General features: G+C 37.6%; 1 protein-coding gene and 1 long non-coding RNA gene across 2 annotated transcripts in view; both read right to left on the bottom strand.

The window, feature by feature from the left end:
- col7a1 (collagen, type VII, alpha 1) overlaps nt 1–17,468 on the bottom strand; it is a 102,045-nt gene that overhangs the window by 57,598 nt on the left and 26,979 nt on the right. Inside the window, exons 26-54 of the mRNA XM_015389397.1 lie at nt 17,255–17,398; nt 16,072–16,241; nt 11,220–11,261; nt 11,041–11,067; nt 10,776–10,820; nt 10,554–10,673; nt 10,389–10,460; nt 10,244–10,279; nt 10,120–10,173; nt 9,946–10,014; nt 9,631–9,744; nt 6,997–7,023; nt 6,839–6,892; nt 6,660–6,731; nt 6,516–6,575; nt 5,954–5,989; nt 5,830–5,874; nt 5,007–5,042; nt 4,844–4,888; nt 4,709–4,744; nt 4,543–4,578; nt 4,421–4,453; nt 4,255–4,326; nt 4,117–4,176; nt 3,962–3,997; nt 3,800–3,880; nt 415–450; nt 235–279; nt 64–135 (exon numbers count right to left, since the gene is read on the bottom strand). Coding sequence (XP_015244883.1) covers nt 64–135; nt 235–279; nt 415–450; nt 3,800–3,880; nt 3,962–3,997; nt 4,117–4,176; nt 4,255–4,326; nt 4,421–4,453; nt 4,543–4,578; nt 4,709–4,744; nt 4,844–4,888; nt 5,007–5,042; nt 5,830–5,874; nt 5,954–5,989; nt 6,516–6,575; nt 6,660–6,731; nt 6,839–6,892; nt 6,997–7,023; nt 9,631–9,744; nt 9,946–10,014; nt 10,120–10,173; nt 10,244–10,279; nt 10,389–10,460; nt 10,554–10,673; nt 10,776–10,820; nt 11,041–11,067; nt 11,220–11,261; nt 16,072–16,241; nt 17,255–17,398 — 1,775 coding nt within the window. The remainder of the gene's footprint in view (nt 1–63; nt 136–234; nt 280–414; nt 451–3,799; nt 3,881–3,961; nt 3,998–4,116; nt 4,177–4,254; nt 4,327–4,420; nt 4,454–4,542; nt 4,579–4,708; nt 4,745–4,843; nt 4,889–5,006; nt 5,043–5,829; nt 5,875–5,953; nt 5,990–6,515; nt 6,576–6,659; nt 6,732–6,838; nt 6,893–6,996; nt 7,024–9,630; nt 9,745–9,945; nt 10,015–10,119; nt 10,174–10,243; nt 10,280–10,388; nt 10,461–10,553; nt 10,674–10,775; nt 10,821–11,040; nt 11,068–11,219; nt 11,262–16,071; nt 16,242–17,254; nt 17,399–17,468) is intronic.
- LOC107094013 lies at nt 4,691–6,900 on the bottom strand. Its single transcript, XR_001481643.1, has 8 exons — nt 6,839–6,900; nt 6,660–6,731; nt 6,516–6,575; nt 5,954–5,989; nt 5,830–5,874; nt 5,007–5,042; nt 4,844–4,888; nt 4,691–4,744 (listed from the first exon to the last, which is right to left on the bottom strand). It is a non-coding gene; the product is annotated as an uncharacterized LOC107094013 (long non-coding RNA).

Raw genomic sequence — 17,468 nt, 5'->3', positions numbered from 1 at the left:
TCTCTAGAATACCACAAGAGTAAAATGCAAAGCTGTGTGTGCGATAAAAGAAAAGTCTCTCACATTTCTCCCATGCTCTCCTGGATCTCCCATGTCTCCTTTCTCTCCTGGCCGCCCCGGCTGACCCGCCAATCCCTGGGTGATCAGTCAAACAGCCTCTTACCTGAACTGGTTTTAACTTGGTGCCTTAAAACTATATGAATCTAACAAATGAAACAGAACACAACACCTTACCCTCAAACCTCTTTCTCCTGGCTTTCCTGGAAGTCCTGATTCTCCCTGACACAAGAAAAGGAGGAAAACTCTCATAATGATATTTAATCCTTGTTCATCAAGTCAAAATTATTTTAGAAGTGTCTCATTCAATTTAATTCATTGTGAAATTATAGATGAAACAAGAGGAAATAAACTCACAGGTGTGCCTTCATCGCCCTTATCACCCTTTTCTCCCTATAATTCAGAAAGATCAAATTAATACAGAAAGGGTGACAGTTGTTTCATTAAAAAAAAAAGGAAAATGCTTTTATTATCCCTAAACTGTCAGAATTAGGAAGGGAAGCAAGTAAGAAACCACAGGGAAGAGATTATCAGGATGAAAGTGAAAATATATCCTTTCAAACCTATCTACTCTGTTTACGAACGAATGAGCCAAAGTGTTACTGTTTTGTATGAAGAAACCTAGCAAAAGAAAACATTGACTATCTATTGAGTAGAATGGAAAATTATCATGTTATTCTGGTACAAGAAAATGCAAGCAACGAAAAACTTCAGAAAATTGTATTGTAGTAGATATCTGATTCTGGAACTCAGACACTCTCAGTAGCTACATACATTTGGATCAGCAACATAACCTGAAAACTGGGTTTTCAAACAGGAAATATTAAATGTCAAGACAAGGAGTATCCATTGGTGCTTCTCAATATCTACTGTCCTGCAGATTTTAGATGGATCCAACACATCTAGTTCAAACCCTCAGAATGCAACCAAGTTTGCAAAGATGCATCTAAAACCTGCAGGACAGTAGATCTTTTGGAACAGGATAGGAGACTCCCGGTCTACACTATTTTAACAGGATAGAGGGCACTAAAAAATCTTTGTTTTTAAATTGGAAATGTTTAACAACCAATAAATACTAGATAGATTTCCTGTAAATCTGTAATGTGGGGTTCTGAAATGCAGGACTGGTCGGGGACTTGGACATCCACAGCTAAAAAAGATGATAAGAGAGTGATAGTGATAATGATCCTAGAATAAACTATATAACAAATGTGCAACAACCCAGCATTGGAGGATCAATTTAGATAATATTAAATCATTTATCAGCTAAATCAAACAGAAAGAACAAATCAACAATGTGGTAGGGTAAGCATCTTTTTTTTTTGTATGTTGCTTTATGTCAACTGCTACTTTCTACATTAGATTAGTGCCACTGCTTAAATCTGTGAAGTTTGTGTTGCATGTCTGGTCATTTTTAAATAGAAGAACAAGATTTTTGCTTTTATTTTATAATAAAATCTGCTTTAAAACTGCCTGTTTAGGATACTGAACGCAAAAATACCCTAAATTACTGTACACGTTAAATTGTACTTATAATTGATTATTGTATTAGGGAGGTTGTAACGTTCTAATTTGAAACTGGACTGTTTGTAAGTCCTTTCCTCGGTTTGCATCAGCATGTTATTGCAGCTTGTAGACAGATTTGTCAGAGCTTTTATGCTAGATGTCATTTCTGCAATAACAAGGACTGAAATCCAGGCCAAAGAAAGACTTATCCCACAATTAATCTGGATTTTTGACATTTTAGTTGCTGAATATTCGCACGGAACCTCATTGACCAAAAGAACATGATGAATAGCTTGTAACTGAAATTTAAGCTGTAATTTTAGATATTCATAAATTTTCTGCAAATGTGAGTGGAATCAGACAAATGACTGAAATCATAGACAATTTGCGAGCAATAGTTTTCCTAATCTGTCTGCAATATGATGCAATAAAATCTATGACACTCATTATATCTGAATGGCCAATCTGGCTGTGTTAGAGATGCCTGTGCCCCCATATGTGAGAGAGTTAGCATAAATGACTGGCCATTAACACAATACCATCAGCTGTAGGGCAAAAAGTTATGTCAAAATCTACATCACTTAATGAAAAACCACACTACAATATTAGCATTACTGAGACTCTGCTTACTGCTGTTTTTGGATATTTGGACCAGAGTAAGCAATAATATTTTGTTTTGGATAAATGTGATGCTCTGCGATGGACTGCCGACCTGTCCAGGGTGTACCCAGCCTCTCGCCCGTAGACAGCTCGGGATAGGCACCAGCACCCCTCTAAACCCCACTTGGGATAAGCATGACGGAAAATGGATGGATGGATGTATAAATGTGATGCTGTGCAGTATGACCTTAGCACCTATAAATGGTACACTGGAAAAAACAATCTAGAAATAAGTAAAAAGTACATAAATTACCCTTATTTACCCTTAATTTGAGAAGGTAAATTAGATGATTTGCCACGGAATGAGGAGTTTTACTCTTAAAATTAGATGTTTAGATAAAATGCACTTGAAATAAGACAACGCAATTGTGTTTTCTTATTTTAAGTGTAAATTGTCTTGTTCCATTAATTCCATTGTTTAATTATCTTTCAAATTTCATTTGAGGCTGGATATATCTCAAAACGTAAAAGTGCAACTCATCCTCTCCCTTTGCTGAGAAGCTCTATGGAAGTGCAAATTATTTTTTTTCCCAACAGGACTTGGCACATGCCCACATTGCTAAAGGTAAGAAAAAATGGTTCAGTGACCATGCTGTTCTTGTCCTTGATTGGCCAACAAACTCCCCTGACTTAAACCCCACAGAAAATCTGTTGTCAAGAGGAAGAAGATGAGTTACCAGACCTAACGATGCAGACAACCATTACAGCTACTAAATGCAATTAGTTGATGACCTTGAGACCATGGCACATTGATGTAGTAATTCACCCAAACAACTATTGAATGAGTGAATAAACTGCACAAAATGGACATACTTTTTAGAAGCCAGATACTTGTGGTTAAAACCTTTTCTCATTAAATGTTATATTCAGATTTTCTGAGCCACTGAATTTCTTTAGCTTTCTTTGCATGTGAGCCACAATCCCTTAAGTTACAAAATAAATCTTGAAATTTTTAATAGAAAATTAAGAATAGAAAAATTTCCTTTTTTTTCTAGGTTTGAAGAAAATACAGAAAAAAAATCTGTAATCTGTAGTGTAGATCTCCGGGCTTTATAGAATAGCCAAACAAAAGCCTTTTAACTTTTTTTTGGAATGACTTTGACCTGGATGACTGGCAATCTTCACTGGCAGATAAATTGCAATCCTGCCTGCCTACTGTGCTCCAATTGGTCTGTTTTAGAATAGAGAGTATTGGGCCTTACCAGACTAACTTATGCCCCGTGTAAATTGATCTAGCTGACCAGGCAAGCAGAAAGAGCAAACTGTGCCACTGTCCAGCCCTATGCTGATGCTTTTAGTGTATTTTGGGTTGATTACGTTTTTTTTTAATCCAAGTGCAGCTTTTTTGTATTGTTTCCCTCTGTAACGATTCAAAATGTAAAATGCTTTGCAAAAAAATGTACATTTATTGCCATCAATTTGGCATAAAAAGCATTGACAGTATAATTAATAAAAGGTAATTCTTCATAATCTCCTTAATGTCAGGCAACCTCCTACTTCTGACTATTTTTAATGTTGTGTGAAACACATTTTTTTTGGTATGGGCTTCTAAGAGTGATATCCCTGCGACACTGACCGGTTTTCCACCAAGCCCGGGTTTTCCAGGGATTCCCGGGCGACCATTCTCTCCTCTCTCGCCTGGTTCTCCTGGGTCTCCCTAAATAACAGAGATCATTTTAGCAGTTAAGCAGCAAACATTTCAAAGTAAAAGTCAGAAAGGACACTGCAGGCTACAAACCTTGGCTCCCGGTCGTCCATTAAGACCTGGACGTCCCTGAGGAGAGAATGCATGTTAAATGAACCGTCAACTGGAGGAGTTGTATTAAAAATGGATTCAAATATTGTTTCACAAACGTAGATTGCGTTACTATACTGTGGCAGTCTTAAACCTACTGGCTCTCCTGGCTCTCCTTTAGGTCCAACAACACCTGAGCCTCCTGAACCTGGAGAACCCTGACGGAGCAACATAATCATAAATGTTAATTGAGAGAAGCAATGTTTCCAGTATGTGATTCACAGCCGTTAGCTCACTTTCTCTCCTCTTTGTCCTGGTTCTCCCCTATCTCCCTTTAGACCATCAGAGCCAGGAAGACCTCGTTCTCCCTTTAAAAAGAACAAACAAAATTATAAAACACCCACTATATCTCTAAAAGTATCAGCTTAAATTGTTAAAATTCAGGCAATCTTTATCTCAAACCTGTTCTCCTTTCCTTCCTTGTAAACCTGGCATCTGAATGAATACAAATATAGCACAGTGTAGTTATTGAGCTGCCACAGACATTCAATCAATACTTACGGGTATAAGAACAGAGCACTCACACTTCTTCCTGGCTCCCCTCGTGCTCCTTCATTTCCCTGAAAGTAGACACTATTATTTTCTACAAATTGTGCTTGAAATGTCCTCCTATCTGATCATAGAAGGTTCAGCAAGCCTACTGACATGCAGCGTCTTCGATCATTGTTCCTTAGAAGCTTTCTCTCTCACCTTTTCTCCTGCTGGTCCACTTGGTCCCGGTAAACCCTGCATTTAAATGAAAACACATAAAAAATTGCACAGAGCATCAAACAGAAAAAGTTACACACAAGACATGTAGTTACACATCATTTAGACAATGCTCACTCTCAGGCCTGGTGTTCCTGGGATCCCTGCCTTTCCTTGATCACCCTGAAATAACAGTATTGTTCAGAGAAATGTGCAAGCTTCCTTTAAAACCGACTAAAGTCAACAGTTAGGAACTTTAAAATCAATGAAAATCTAAACCAGCAACTCCAGCTATACTGACTTTCTCTCCAGTCTCCCCAACAGGCCCTCGCTCCCCCTGCAAAGATATAAAAGTTCACATTCATCAAATAAAGAAGAAATCTAAAGCTACAGACAAGAACAGAAAAGAATAAATCCTTTGTCATCCCTTAGCGAAAATGCAGCTATATCAGCAGCAAAGTAGTAAAAACACAATTAATAGAACAAGCAAAAAAAGACATTTATCAAAAATGAAAAAATAAACATTTTTAAGTTCTTAGAAATGTGCAATGGAGTTGGATGATAAACAAATGTAAAGTCTGCTCTTACTTATGAACTGATTGTTTTTCTTAAGTTATTATATATATTAGGAGGCCTTCATGATGAGTGATCCAACCGCTATATCTCAGCTGCAGATATGTTGCTGCTCTAACTGTCTATTCTGTGGAGGATGCCGGATACATTTGCAATGGTATCAGTTAGTCTCTGGTGTTTCTAATCAGTTTTATAATTTTTAATCATAAAATGAAAAATTATCATCTTCAACAATAGTGCATTATTAAAAATCACTAGAATAAAAGTAGCGTTCATTCTGGGCTTTTTTATAATTAAATATTTTACAAACCCTTGTTCATGCGTCTGTGTAAAAGAAATAAATGAGATGAAATAATGCTAATACTTTAACGAAGTAACTTTTAATTTTGAAACCAGTTATTAGTCTTCTCTGATAAGAGCCTGGTGTTAAACATCTAGATTACGTAATATTTGCCAGTTCATCACTACTTCAAAGTGGAGCGCTTTCACTGTGCCAAGCATGCCGGTTTAGACATGTTCAAAGGAACAACTTGTCTCTCCTCAGGACTCACTCTGTCTCCTCGTGTCCCAGGTTCACCTGGCTGTCCTCTGTCGCCCTGGTGAAACAGAGATCAGGACAAAGGTCAATTTTGTTCCATATTATTAAAGACATATTTGTCATCACATGCATCCTACCTTGCTGCCAATCTCGCCTGCAGGTCCACGGGGGCCCTGGAAAATATTGGAAATATGCATGGGCTTAAAATATGCCTTTATTGTGTTTTTTTAGTTAGCATAAAGGATAACTTAAAATAAATGTTTCTACTCAGGCAAATGGTAGGATACAGACCAATTCTGAAACATTTTGCATTTTTATGATGAATTCACATGATGAATTTTAAACCCCGTCCCTAAAAATATATATATATTTATTCAACAGCTGGGAAGATGATTTTCCATGTAATTTATTGTATACATGTGGCTGTATTTTTAAGGTTGATACAAAATATATATATATATATATATATATTTTTATTTTTTTTTTCTTAAAAAGCTGATGTTATTTGTCCTACAGGTGGCGCTACAAGTTAACAAAAACAATACTTGTCTTCTACTGATCCATATAGAGTAAACATTTTTGAAAACTTGTTTCACTGAACCACCTATCCAAAGCTCAACTGTGTCTTTCTGGGATAGTGAGTTTATTATATTTGTCATTATATATGTTAATCTTCAAAGTGTCATGTGATTGACCCACCCTGTCACCGGGCTCTCCTTGCTTTCCCTGAGGTCCAGGCAGTCCAGTGCCATCGTCGCCCTGATGAACACCAGGGACCCATTCATTTTAACAGGCCTTTTAATTTGTTTACATTTTCAAACACTAAATACATCCTGATGATACCTTATCCCCTTTACTGCCCTGTGGTCCTGCTGGCCCTCTAGGTCCCAGGACACCTGCAGCTCCTGGAATACCCTGGTTATTTCAAAGCAATCAGTAAATTCAAATTATGCCAAATATGCATGAAACTGCAGTTGCAAAACTAAAAGATCAGCACATTATGGACGACTGGCAGCACTTACAGGGGAGCCCTTTTCACCCTTCACGGCCACGCCGCTTCCTATTCCTGGAGGTCCCTGACAGAAAGGAGAGATAAGAGCCCAGGATCATTACAGTCTTTTTCTTCACAGGAAACTGCTTCCCTTACTGTAGAGGACAAGTTGAAGATGGTATGACTCACCCGCTCTCCTTGACTGCCCTTATCTCCCTGTGGGAGATAAAGTGAAGTGAGAATGACTTGAAGAGGAAAATAAAAGCTTAAGAAGCAAAGACAATAAAAGACTGAGTGATAACCAAATATAACAGACCAAGACTGGCTCTATTTTAAAAAAAATCACTTTAATAACTAAATAAAAAAATAACTTTGCTAAAAGAAGCCCTTTTAACAAAGAATTCAGATTTAAACAGCTGTAGTAGCAAGTAGCAACAAAGAATGGAGAGCGAAAAACAAATGATTGAAGGATCAACATTATGATTTGGGCAGTGACTTTCTGATTTTGACCCCTTAGGATCCCTGATTCTTTGTCATTTTGAAATTTATCACATAAAATAAAACAAGACATGTAAAAAAAAAACTAACAAAAAGGCAGTTTTGTTTGAAATATATATATTTTTAAATCAGTATCTCGTGCTTCAGACGGTCCTAAAGGTCCTAAAGTCACTAACATTACAATTTTACGAGGATGTTCTGATGTAATGTGTACCGCTTCCATTTTTCTCAACTCAATTTAAAATTCAACTCATGCTAAAATCACTGTGTTGCAAAGGTGGGAAGTTTTGGTTTTAGTTAAAAAACTAACTGCAAAGATTGCTACAGTAAGCTGCTGTAATGCTGATTCTAAATTTGGTTGGTTGTTGTGCAGAAAAAAACAAATATTAATTTGCTCTAAATATAAAAAAAAATGAACATGGTTCTGTAAAACATTAATTCCTGTCACATCTCTGAAGTGTGAAAGTCATTTTTGTTGTGGGAATAAAGGGGGTCCTAATTAAATGTTTGCTGCACCAAGACACATAGGTTACTTTTAACCTAATGTCTTAATTTATTTACAGTATCTGTTTTTCTGCATTCAGAAATCAATTTACAATCAGGAAAATAACATTTACATTTTTTTGTGAGTGTCCTAGAAAGGACAAATATTAATTTGATGATTTCATGAAAACATAGAGCGAGCCATGATATAGAATCAGTCAGCATTTATGCAAAACATTGATTTAAGATAATTATCTTCAGATTAATTATCTTAGAGTTAATCTGAAGATAGTTAATATTCTTATTGTTGGATCATTTTAGATACAATTGATCAAGAGTTAACTGATTCTGTACTTCAATTTATGTGTGGACATGTATCACAATAAGATGAATTAACATTTTATTTTTACAGACGGGAAATAGCATGGATATGAGTTATATACCGGTATAACTCTTACTAATATATATATAATATATATCACAAAACTTCAAACAGATAAAGAACTAATAATTGCCTAATAGTACTTTTTCTTTGTCAGTATCTCACAGGATGCAGAGATCTACTGAGGTGAGTTCAATGAGCCAACAGAGAATCTGAAGGTTAGTGGAGGTAATATAGTCAGATGAACTAAATTATGACAATTCGAAGTCGTTCTTTATGCTGTTTTTTGTATTTGTTTTCTGTAACTTTGCTGCATGCACAGTTTGCAAGTATGTATACTGATGCTATGCTGCAGACAGGATAAAGTAGTAGTGTTTATGTTTAAATAGTATTCACATCCCTAAAACTTTGTATGGATTTTAATATGTTGCAGTTGGATTTCAGTGCATTTTATATCGACTTTATGTGACAAGGCTAAACAAAGAGATCATTCTTGCATTGTGAGATTGTATCTGTATTCAGCCTTTTTCACTTTATTAGGAAACCAGTAAGTCCAAGATTAGTAAATCCAGTTGAGAGTACTTTTATTGATTGGAAGAACAAGGAGCACAGATCAAAGTTAACTGGAAGAAGAATGGAGTTGATTAGAAGGCAATTCTAGGAGAAAATCTATGAGAGGCCTGAAGAATTAGAAATACAGGGCAGAGGTTTACCTTTCAGGGGGATAACAGTTACAATAAAAGCAGTCAGAGCTTAAATGAAACAGTATGGATTATAGCATTGTTTTTTTTTTTTAATAACCTGGTGTTCTGTCAGATTAGCATACCTCGTCAGACCAACATACCCATAGTCAATACGCGTGTGCAAAACATCAGATGAGCGTTTATCCCTTTTGTTTTGTACAAAAAATAGACTTTACACTACCTCTACGGCCTTGTATTCCTTTGGTCATGTACGAAAAAAAAACTATTTAAGGTGGATCACCATACGTTTCCAAAAACACCAAAAAGTAAGTAATTAAATAGTTTTTTTGTACACAACTTAAGGGATACACGCCCATTGAAGTAGTTTAAAGTTAAGTTTTCATACAAAATCAAAGGGAAAAACTAAAGGGATAAACGGGTATTGACTATGGGTATGCTGGTCTGACCGGGTATGCTCATCTGAAAGAACATCAGTCCAAGTTCAAACAGGTTTTTAAATGTTGTAGGCGTAACAGAGAAGACAAGGGCTGGATACAAATGCAAACCCAACCCTTTAGAGGTTTTGTTTTGTAAAGAAAACAAATAGTATTATATTTGTATTACATATATACACTCTTGTTACAAAAAAGTGCAGGAGTGTGCTTTGAGAAGATCTTTTTTTATCTCATCAAGTATCTATCTCTAAACCAGCCAATGATATCTAATTCAGTCATTATAAACATATGTAATTTGGGAAAAGAGATGGAGGAGCCAAACCTTAATGGAAAGTCCTGGTGTTCCTGGAATTCCTGGCCGACCATCCTGACCTCGTGTACCTGGAACTCCAGGGGCTCCTTTGGCTCCTTCTATGCCGGGTCGCCCTGGGGTACCCTTTATATAAGATGCAGAAATACTACATTGGATTTCTTAAGGAGAGCTTAATACCATTTTTACAACTCTTAAGAGAAAGAGAAAACGTTACCTATGAAATGAAGGGTGTTTTAAATATGGAAACCTACACACTATACAAAATATGGAAAATCGACGTTTCCCTTTCTTTTGTCTCTAAATTAAGTGACTTTACACTCTTACTGGTATTCCTGGGACGCCTGGTTCTCCTTTCCTGCCTGGCAAACTGGATACAACTGAACCAGGTTCCCCCTGCAATATTATCAGAGCAAAGACACATCCAACTTTTACTTATGTGTTCTCAGCCACTTTTGAACCAAAACTACTTATATGATTTGACAAAGAGTTTTAGCTTACCCTTTCACCTTTATCCCCCTTTGGCCCAGGTGTGCCCTGTCCTCCTGGTTCACCCTAATAAAGAACAGATACAATGTAAAGCAGGATACAGGTGATAGTTTTCTAAACTCAGATGGATACTTACTGTACTTCCTCTGACTCCAGGAAGACCTTGTGAACCCTAAGGGATTACATGGATTTTTGTTTGTTGTGTTATGTTATTTTCTTAATATTAAAATAAAATAATAAAGAAAAAGAAAACAGTACACAGGTTCTGCTCGTTCACTTACTGGAACACCTGCATTTCCAGCAGCCCCTGGTCTTCCTGGTAATCCTGGATTTCCATCCACTCCAGGAAAACCCTAAAAGATAAAGAGGATTAAGTATATAAAAAATATATCTTATTCTATATTGACAGGTTTTTAAAATGCTGGCATGAACTTAGCTGGACTTACTCTCTCCCCCTTTTCCCCTTTTATAACCTGGGAAGGGTTAATAGGGATAGGTCTTCCTGGTGTTCCTGGTCGACCTTCTGGTCCCCTGGGACCCTCCCTCCCAGGCAAACCATCACGGCCCTCCATCATGTCATTAGGGAAAACATTTGTATTAATAGTATTACTTAATATTATGTATCATGTTTTACCACACTTGTCAAAATAGGGATTTATCCGACTCACAGGCTCACCCTTGCGTCCATCTGTGCCGTCTCTGCCTCTTTCACCCTTAGGCACAAATCAAAAATAAAGAAGCATCCAAAATATTACTGATTGCAGCATTTCTGACAACTATGTCAAAAAAAAATTGTAAATGCATTTTAAACCTACTGAATGTCAGCAGAAACATGACTTTCTGACATGATTTTCAACATTTCGATCAAATGTTAAAAAATAAAATTGATTCACCTTAAAAGTGAGTTTATGAAAAAGTAATCCACTACTTTACCTTCTGACCACGATCTCCCTTTTCACCCTAAAAGACATAGTTTAATAAAATTCATATTCAGGAGAAGGCAGCAGCAGATCCAGGAGGTTTTGAATGTGTGCCTTGGTTAGCATGGTTTCAAGGACTGTGGTAAATTAACATTCTGGATTATAATATAGGATGGTGTAAAAATAACTTACCTGAGGACACTGTACAGTACACTGCTCTGGACCAGGAATCACCTGAGCAAATCAAAGGAAACTGTTAGGTGGAAGGAAATGCCTTTAGATTGCAAAAGGTCAAGATCTGAGAAGGAAACACAGAAATCTTAAAGAAAACTGATCATCTCCAAAATAACTAGTTCCTCTAAAGCACAGCAGCTGAGAGAGAAGGTTCTGGGTTTGGACCGGGCCGAGCGGAAAGCCTGAGCTATGAGCTCCGCCCATGCGTCGCAGCCAGCGGCTATGCACGCCACTTCCCGGCGGTTCTCCTGGAAAACCCTAGTGAGACTCTTAAGCCTGTTGTGTGAAATCCAAAGTTGTTACTAGGCTCCTCTAATGCCCCACTATAAAAGATAACCATAGATACAAGAGTTTGGATCATTTTTGCCTTAAGAGCTGCCTTAACACTTTATCCCAAAGATTTAGCAATCAAATTAACTTTATTCATATAGTACATTTAACCCAAAAAAAATTCCAAAGTGCTGCTCAAGTATAAAACAATAAATATAAATAAAACTGTTTAAAACAATAAATACAATAAAATAAATACAAAACCACAGGGCAATGGCGTAACAACACAACAATAGGCCCGTAAGCAACATTATCTGGGTGGCCTCCATATGAAGTACAACACTCTGGATTACCCATAATTCCAAGTCTAATGTAAAAAATAAAATACTGAAATACATCGTTCTTTTAAGATCTTTATTGCGGTTTGAAACATATTATATGAGTGTATTTTTTACCAGCCGACTAATGAACTATACACAGTTATTAACATAGTAATTAAAAGTACCACTGTCTGCTTTGCTATTAGTGTCGTGTTTAAAGGGCTCACCCTCATGTTGAAATCTGGCATATCTTGGGGTATAAATAAGGTCTGGCCAGTAATCTTAAAATCAGGTTAGTTTTAAGAGGAATTTTTTGCACAATTATGTCTGCAATCAGACGTCCTAGTCCAGAATTGGGAAGGGAGCCTAGCAGGTGTCAGTGACAGGCCCCTAAGAGGTCGGGGACCCGTAAGCAACTGCAGCCTCTGCTTACCGATATTAACGCCATTGCCACAGGGGACCACACAACTTACACAATGCTAAAAGTCAGAGAATAAAAGTTAGTCTAAGATTAGGTTTAAAACACTCCACGGTGGGGGCCATACGTATATTGAAGGGCAGTGAATTCCACAGCTTAGGGCCAACAACAGAGAATGCTCTGTCCCCTCCGGTTTTCCTATTGTCCTAGGAGTCACAAGCTGGAGCTTGCCCTCAGACCTAAAAGTCAACAGGGGATGGTTAATTTGGATGAGGTGTAACGATGTACTGAGGTCTCAGTCGATTCAAGGCCTCAAAAACGAACAATAATATTTTAAAGTGGAAGATGGCTGTGCCTTAAGGCAGTGGCTTGCTACAGCTCCAGACAAAATACACCGATTAGAACGCTACAAAGTAGGCATTGATCCTGAACCATCGATCCATATCAATACGTTTTTTTGCACCATGTTTTTTGTTTTCTTTTTTTCTTTTCTCCTACACTGTTTACATTTGATCATTGCTGCACCTTATGGAATTGAAATGTTCATTTACTGTCTGGAAAGCTGTACAAAATTAAATTTCTTTTAGTTTTGTATACACTCTATGTATACAAAATTACAATAAAAGTTGTCTAAGTCTAAGTAAAAATCAATTCTAAACTTAACAGGCAGCCAGTGCAAAGACGCGATGTGTTCACGTTTTTTGGTGCCCGTTAAAAGTTGTGCCACAGCATTCTGGACTAACTGCAAAGAGAAAGTGCTTTGTGGCTAATGCTCGAATCCAGACGACTTAAATAAACGCATGCACAACTTGCTCAAAAAGATTTAAAGATAAAAGGTGTAATTGAAATTCCTAAAAGATCTTGGTCAATGAAAAAATGATCGGGGAAGTCAGGTCCTGTTAAAGTACCTCGTGAGATAATTTGCACTTTCTAGATTAAACATTATTCTGCTGGTTGTAGCCACAAGGAGATGGGCACACTGTGGCCATAAAGGGATTGACATGGTCATCAACAGCATTCAGGTAAAACAATGCACAGTATGGTATCAGGGGGCTTTCAGAGAGCTGAAAACACCCTCTGTGGTATTTAAGGATCGCCACCAGTTTGAACCATTGATACAATAATAAATAATTGAACTGTATTGATCTCACATTGGAGAAGTTTACCTCTGCATTTAACCCATCCCCTTAGGGAGCAGGGGGCTGCCATGGTGGGGTGCCCAGGGAGCAGTGTGAGGTTACGGGTCTTTGCTCAGGGACCCAGAGTGGCAGTCTGTGGGAGTGGGGCTCAAACTCAGAAACTCAATATTCCAAGCTCTAAGCCCTAACCACTAGGCCACTACTCCCCAGTAAGGCAGGATACACCCATGATTTTATGTTATTTACCATTAATCAGGGGTCGACAACCCACGGCTCCGGAGCTCTTTACATCCCCCTTGCGGCTCCCTGAAAGTCGATTTTTTTTTCTTTTTATATGGTGTGCAGGAGGTCGAACAAAAAATAATTATGTTTTCCAACGCTGTAAACATTTCTATAATAAATAAATTTAAACAATAATTTTTAGTCATAGCCATAGAGATCAGTGGTCATAACTTGCCACCAGCGCGGCACGGCACGGCGCGGTGCCAGGCAAACAAAGCTGCAGGTGTGTCTCGGACCATGGATCCCAAAGGGAAAAAAAGGAAGATAGCTGATGTGAAGAGAGCATTTAAAGAATGGAGCGAATCATTAGCTTTCATTATCAATGCGGAAGGATTGTCTGCATTTTTGCTTTGTAATCAGAGGTTGTCAAAAAATAAAAATAAAAATTTGGAAAGGCATTTCCAGGGAAGGCTGAATATGCAGTCGACCACCAAGCTGGGAGGGAGAGAAAAAGTGTGATTGCAGAACTTCTGGATAAATTAGAGGAGTGCAAAGATAGATTTAAGAAGTGGATTGCATCTCCAAACTCCACTACTAGGGGTGTGCATTGGCACTGCCCTCACAATTCTATTCGATTACGATTCACCAGGTAACGATTCGATTCAATTCGATTCTACGATGCATTGCGATGCATCAAAATCCCACTGACTTCGTAAAATCCAAAATGTGCCCAGATATCCGCTTTCCAAGCTTTTGGTGCGTTTTTCGTTAGGCCTACACATCTATCGCGGTCATCTCCCTCCACTTCAGCCATCTTGATTGTTGTTGGTATGCCCCCAGAAGTAATTGAAACTTCACAACTTGTCCATTTGAGACCAGAGAATAAACAGTGACATAATCGATTATGGCACGGTGCCGCATCGATGCTGAATCGTGCATGTCCTGCATTGCAATGCATCGCTGAATCGATTATTGTTGACACCCCTATCCACTACTGCTGCTAGTTTTGTTGCAAGGTTGGAAAACCGTCCACAGATCAAACAGGTAGCGCTCTGAAACAGGTAAGTAAACTTTCTTCTATTTTTCCCCAAATCCAAAAAATATAAATCACACCAAGGAACGCTGGTGACGGAGGATGTGGGATTTCAGGGTTAGAGAACACTGCTCTGATGGATGTCAGTTCCTGCTTGGTTCCTCATAACTCAATCAATTCCTCCCAACAGAAACATGTCCACCATTGAAAGATTCCTTTATTGTGTTTCTATAATTTCATCAATGCAATGAAACTTAAACCGCGAAGTGAAAGGCGGTGAAGTAGCAGGTGTTCAATGGTCCTCTCTCACCTCATGCTGCTGTGACATTTGCTCCAGCATAAACATTTAATCATAAATGCTTATTATATATTTAAGCCCACATAGTCCTTTTCTATAGTGGGTTAATACACTTAGAGCCCGTGTTGCCATAAGAGGCATATATAAGACTTTTACATTTTTGCGGTTCCAGAGAGATTTATTTTTTGTTTTTTTGGTCCAATATGGCTCTTTGAGTAGTTTGGATTACCGACCCCTGCCATCAATGTTTCTCACCAGAGTCCTTCGATGTACAGAACATAAGAGCCTTTTGTACCCAGGATTTCAAGAAATTCTGTGTTTCACAAAGCCATAGATGAGAGCAAGAAACAACCACTTGGCTCTTTTCTTTAGAAAACGTGACAGCCAAAAGAGGCTTCTACGTTACAACAGACAGACACATATCAAATTGATGCATTCCCCTGCATCACACCATTACAATTAGGCCTGCAACTAACAGTTATTTTGAAATCGATTAATCTATCGATTAGGTTTTTTGATTAATTGATTAAAAATCGGATAGCCAAAGGTTATTTAAAGAAGATTTTTTACAAAATGAAACAAGCTTAAACTTAACTTTTTCCATTTGAGGAGTTCTGGATAGAGCATATTGACAGACATTAAAGTTTTTTATCTTAAATGCAAAATGTTTATGATATAATAAATGCTCTAAGTGGGTCCCTCTGTCAGCACAAGGCTTATTTTAGAGTCTCTATACTCCAGCTAAAGTTTAATTGATTACTAAATTAGTTGACGATTATTTTAATCATGATTAATAATTAAATCATGATTAATCATGATTATTTCAATTGTTTCAACCCTAATAACAATAATTGGATTCTTCTCCACTTGAGCATAAGAGTTATCCCTCCTTGTGTGTTTTTTTTTTTCATTGAGCATTAAAAAAGTTTTTTTTTTGCAAAATCTTTTTTAATACTTAGTAAAATGCAGTTACAATGGTTGATTAGACATACACAAATGGGAATAAGTTGAGAATATGCAGTTGCTGCTTTGCAAAAACAGCATGACCTGTAAACACACTGACTAATAACATGCAGTTACATATATATTTTTTTCTAGATTATCTCTCACCTCTGGAATTCTGGCGATCCCACAAAGCAAGTCAGCCAAATCAGCATGTAGTGTGTTCAGACGTTCTGCCGTACTAGCGTACAGAATGTTCTGTGGGTTTCGATCCGTCACAGCCAGCCGCAGTTCCTCTCTGTCAGCTTGGTCTATACCCACTGCTAGCACCGTCACGCCTTACATGCACAAAGATATATAAATGATTCAAATTCAGAGAAAGAATTCTCCAACAAAGGATGAAGCAAAAATATTTCACACTAACTTTGTTTAGATATGAAATCAGAGACACTCTAAATTGGTTTTCAGGAAATTATGCATCATGAACACATTAATAGGAAAGTCTAAGCATTGGTAAATTCTTACACAACTTAAAATAGATAATCTACCTGAATCATTTGGGAATGAAAAAATAAAACAAAAAACATGCCAAGGCCTGCTGGTGTTTAATAAGGATATCAGAGTTAAGTGGAGGAATGCAAGTGCATGCCACACTTTTAAGATTTTTACTTGTAAATACAAAGAATAATTTCCATTCCTTTTATAATTATATATTATTTTCTCTTTTAAAATTCAAAATGGAATACAAAGCAGTTTTTTTATGTAATGTGAGAAAATGTCCAAAGGTTTAAGAGACATCAATACTTGCAAGACCTAAATCTATAGAAATATCTTCATTACTGACCTTTAGTTTTTGCTCTTAACAATTTTTCTTTTTACCACATGTTTTCCCTTAACATTTAATGCATTATAAAGGACACAACTAAAGATTAACTAAAAAATGCATTTATGACAGGGGCTCAACTTTTCAAATGGTTAGACAGAGCAGTGATAAAACATAATAAATAATTAAACTTTACTGATCTCACATTGCAGAAATTTACATCTGCATTTAACCCATCTCCTTGGAGGGCAGAGGGCTGCCATTGTCGGGAGCAATAGGGGGGTTAAGGGTCTTGCTCAGAGACCCAGAGTGGCAGTTTGTGGAAGTTGGGCTCAGACTCAGAACCTCAGGATTCCAAGCTCTGTGTCCTAACCACTAGGCCACCACTCTACTACATCTTAACTTCCAAAAATGACTATGGCCAAAAAATGACTATGGAATGACTATGACCTGGATGAACCTTCACCAGCATACATCTTAACTTCAGTGACTCATTCAGCATACAATCACAGCTTCAGTGCCTCACACCTGCATCTCTTAGGCTGCTGACTGCAAGGGTCAGGTTGTCCACAGATTTTCTGTCAGCAATGATCACGATTGCTCCAGGCACCCTGGGCCTCCTTCCAGCTGTGGGGGTCAGCATGTATTGCCGGGTGAACCTCACCGCCTCACCTAATACAGAGTAGTACAGCTAAAGTCACAACTGCATATAGCCACACTAAACCAAGTGTTTATTGGATTA

Source organism: Cyprinodon variegatus, unplaced genomic scaffold (genome assembly GCF_000732505.1).
Source record: "Cyprinodon variegatus isolate N-32 unplaced genomic scaffold, C_variegatus-1.0 Scaffold457, whole genome shotgun sequence".
Classification (NCBI taxonomy): domain Eukaryota; kingdom Metazoa; phylum Chordata; class Actinopteri; order Cyprinodontiformes; family Cyprinodontidae; genus Cyprinodon; species Cyprinodon variegatus.
The sequence above is the reverse complement of the archived record's forward strand: the minus strand, read 5'-3'. Positions and strand labels throughout refer to the sequence as shown.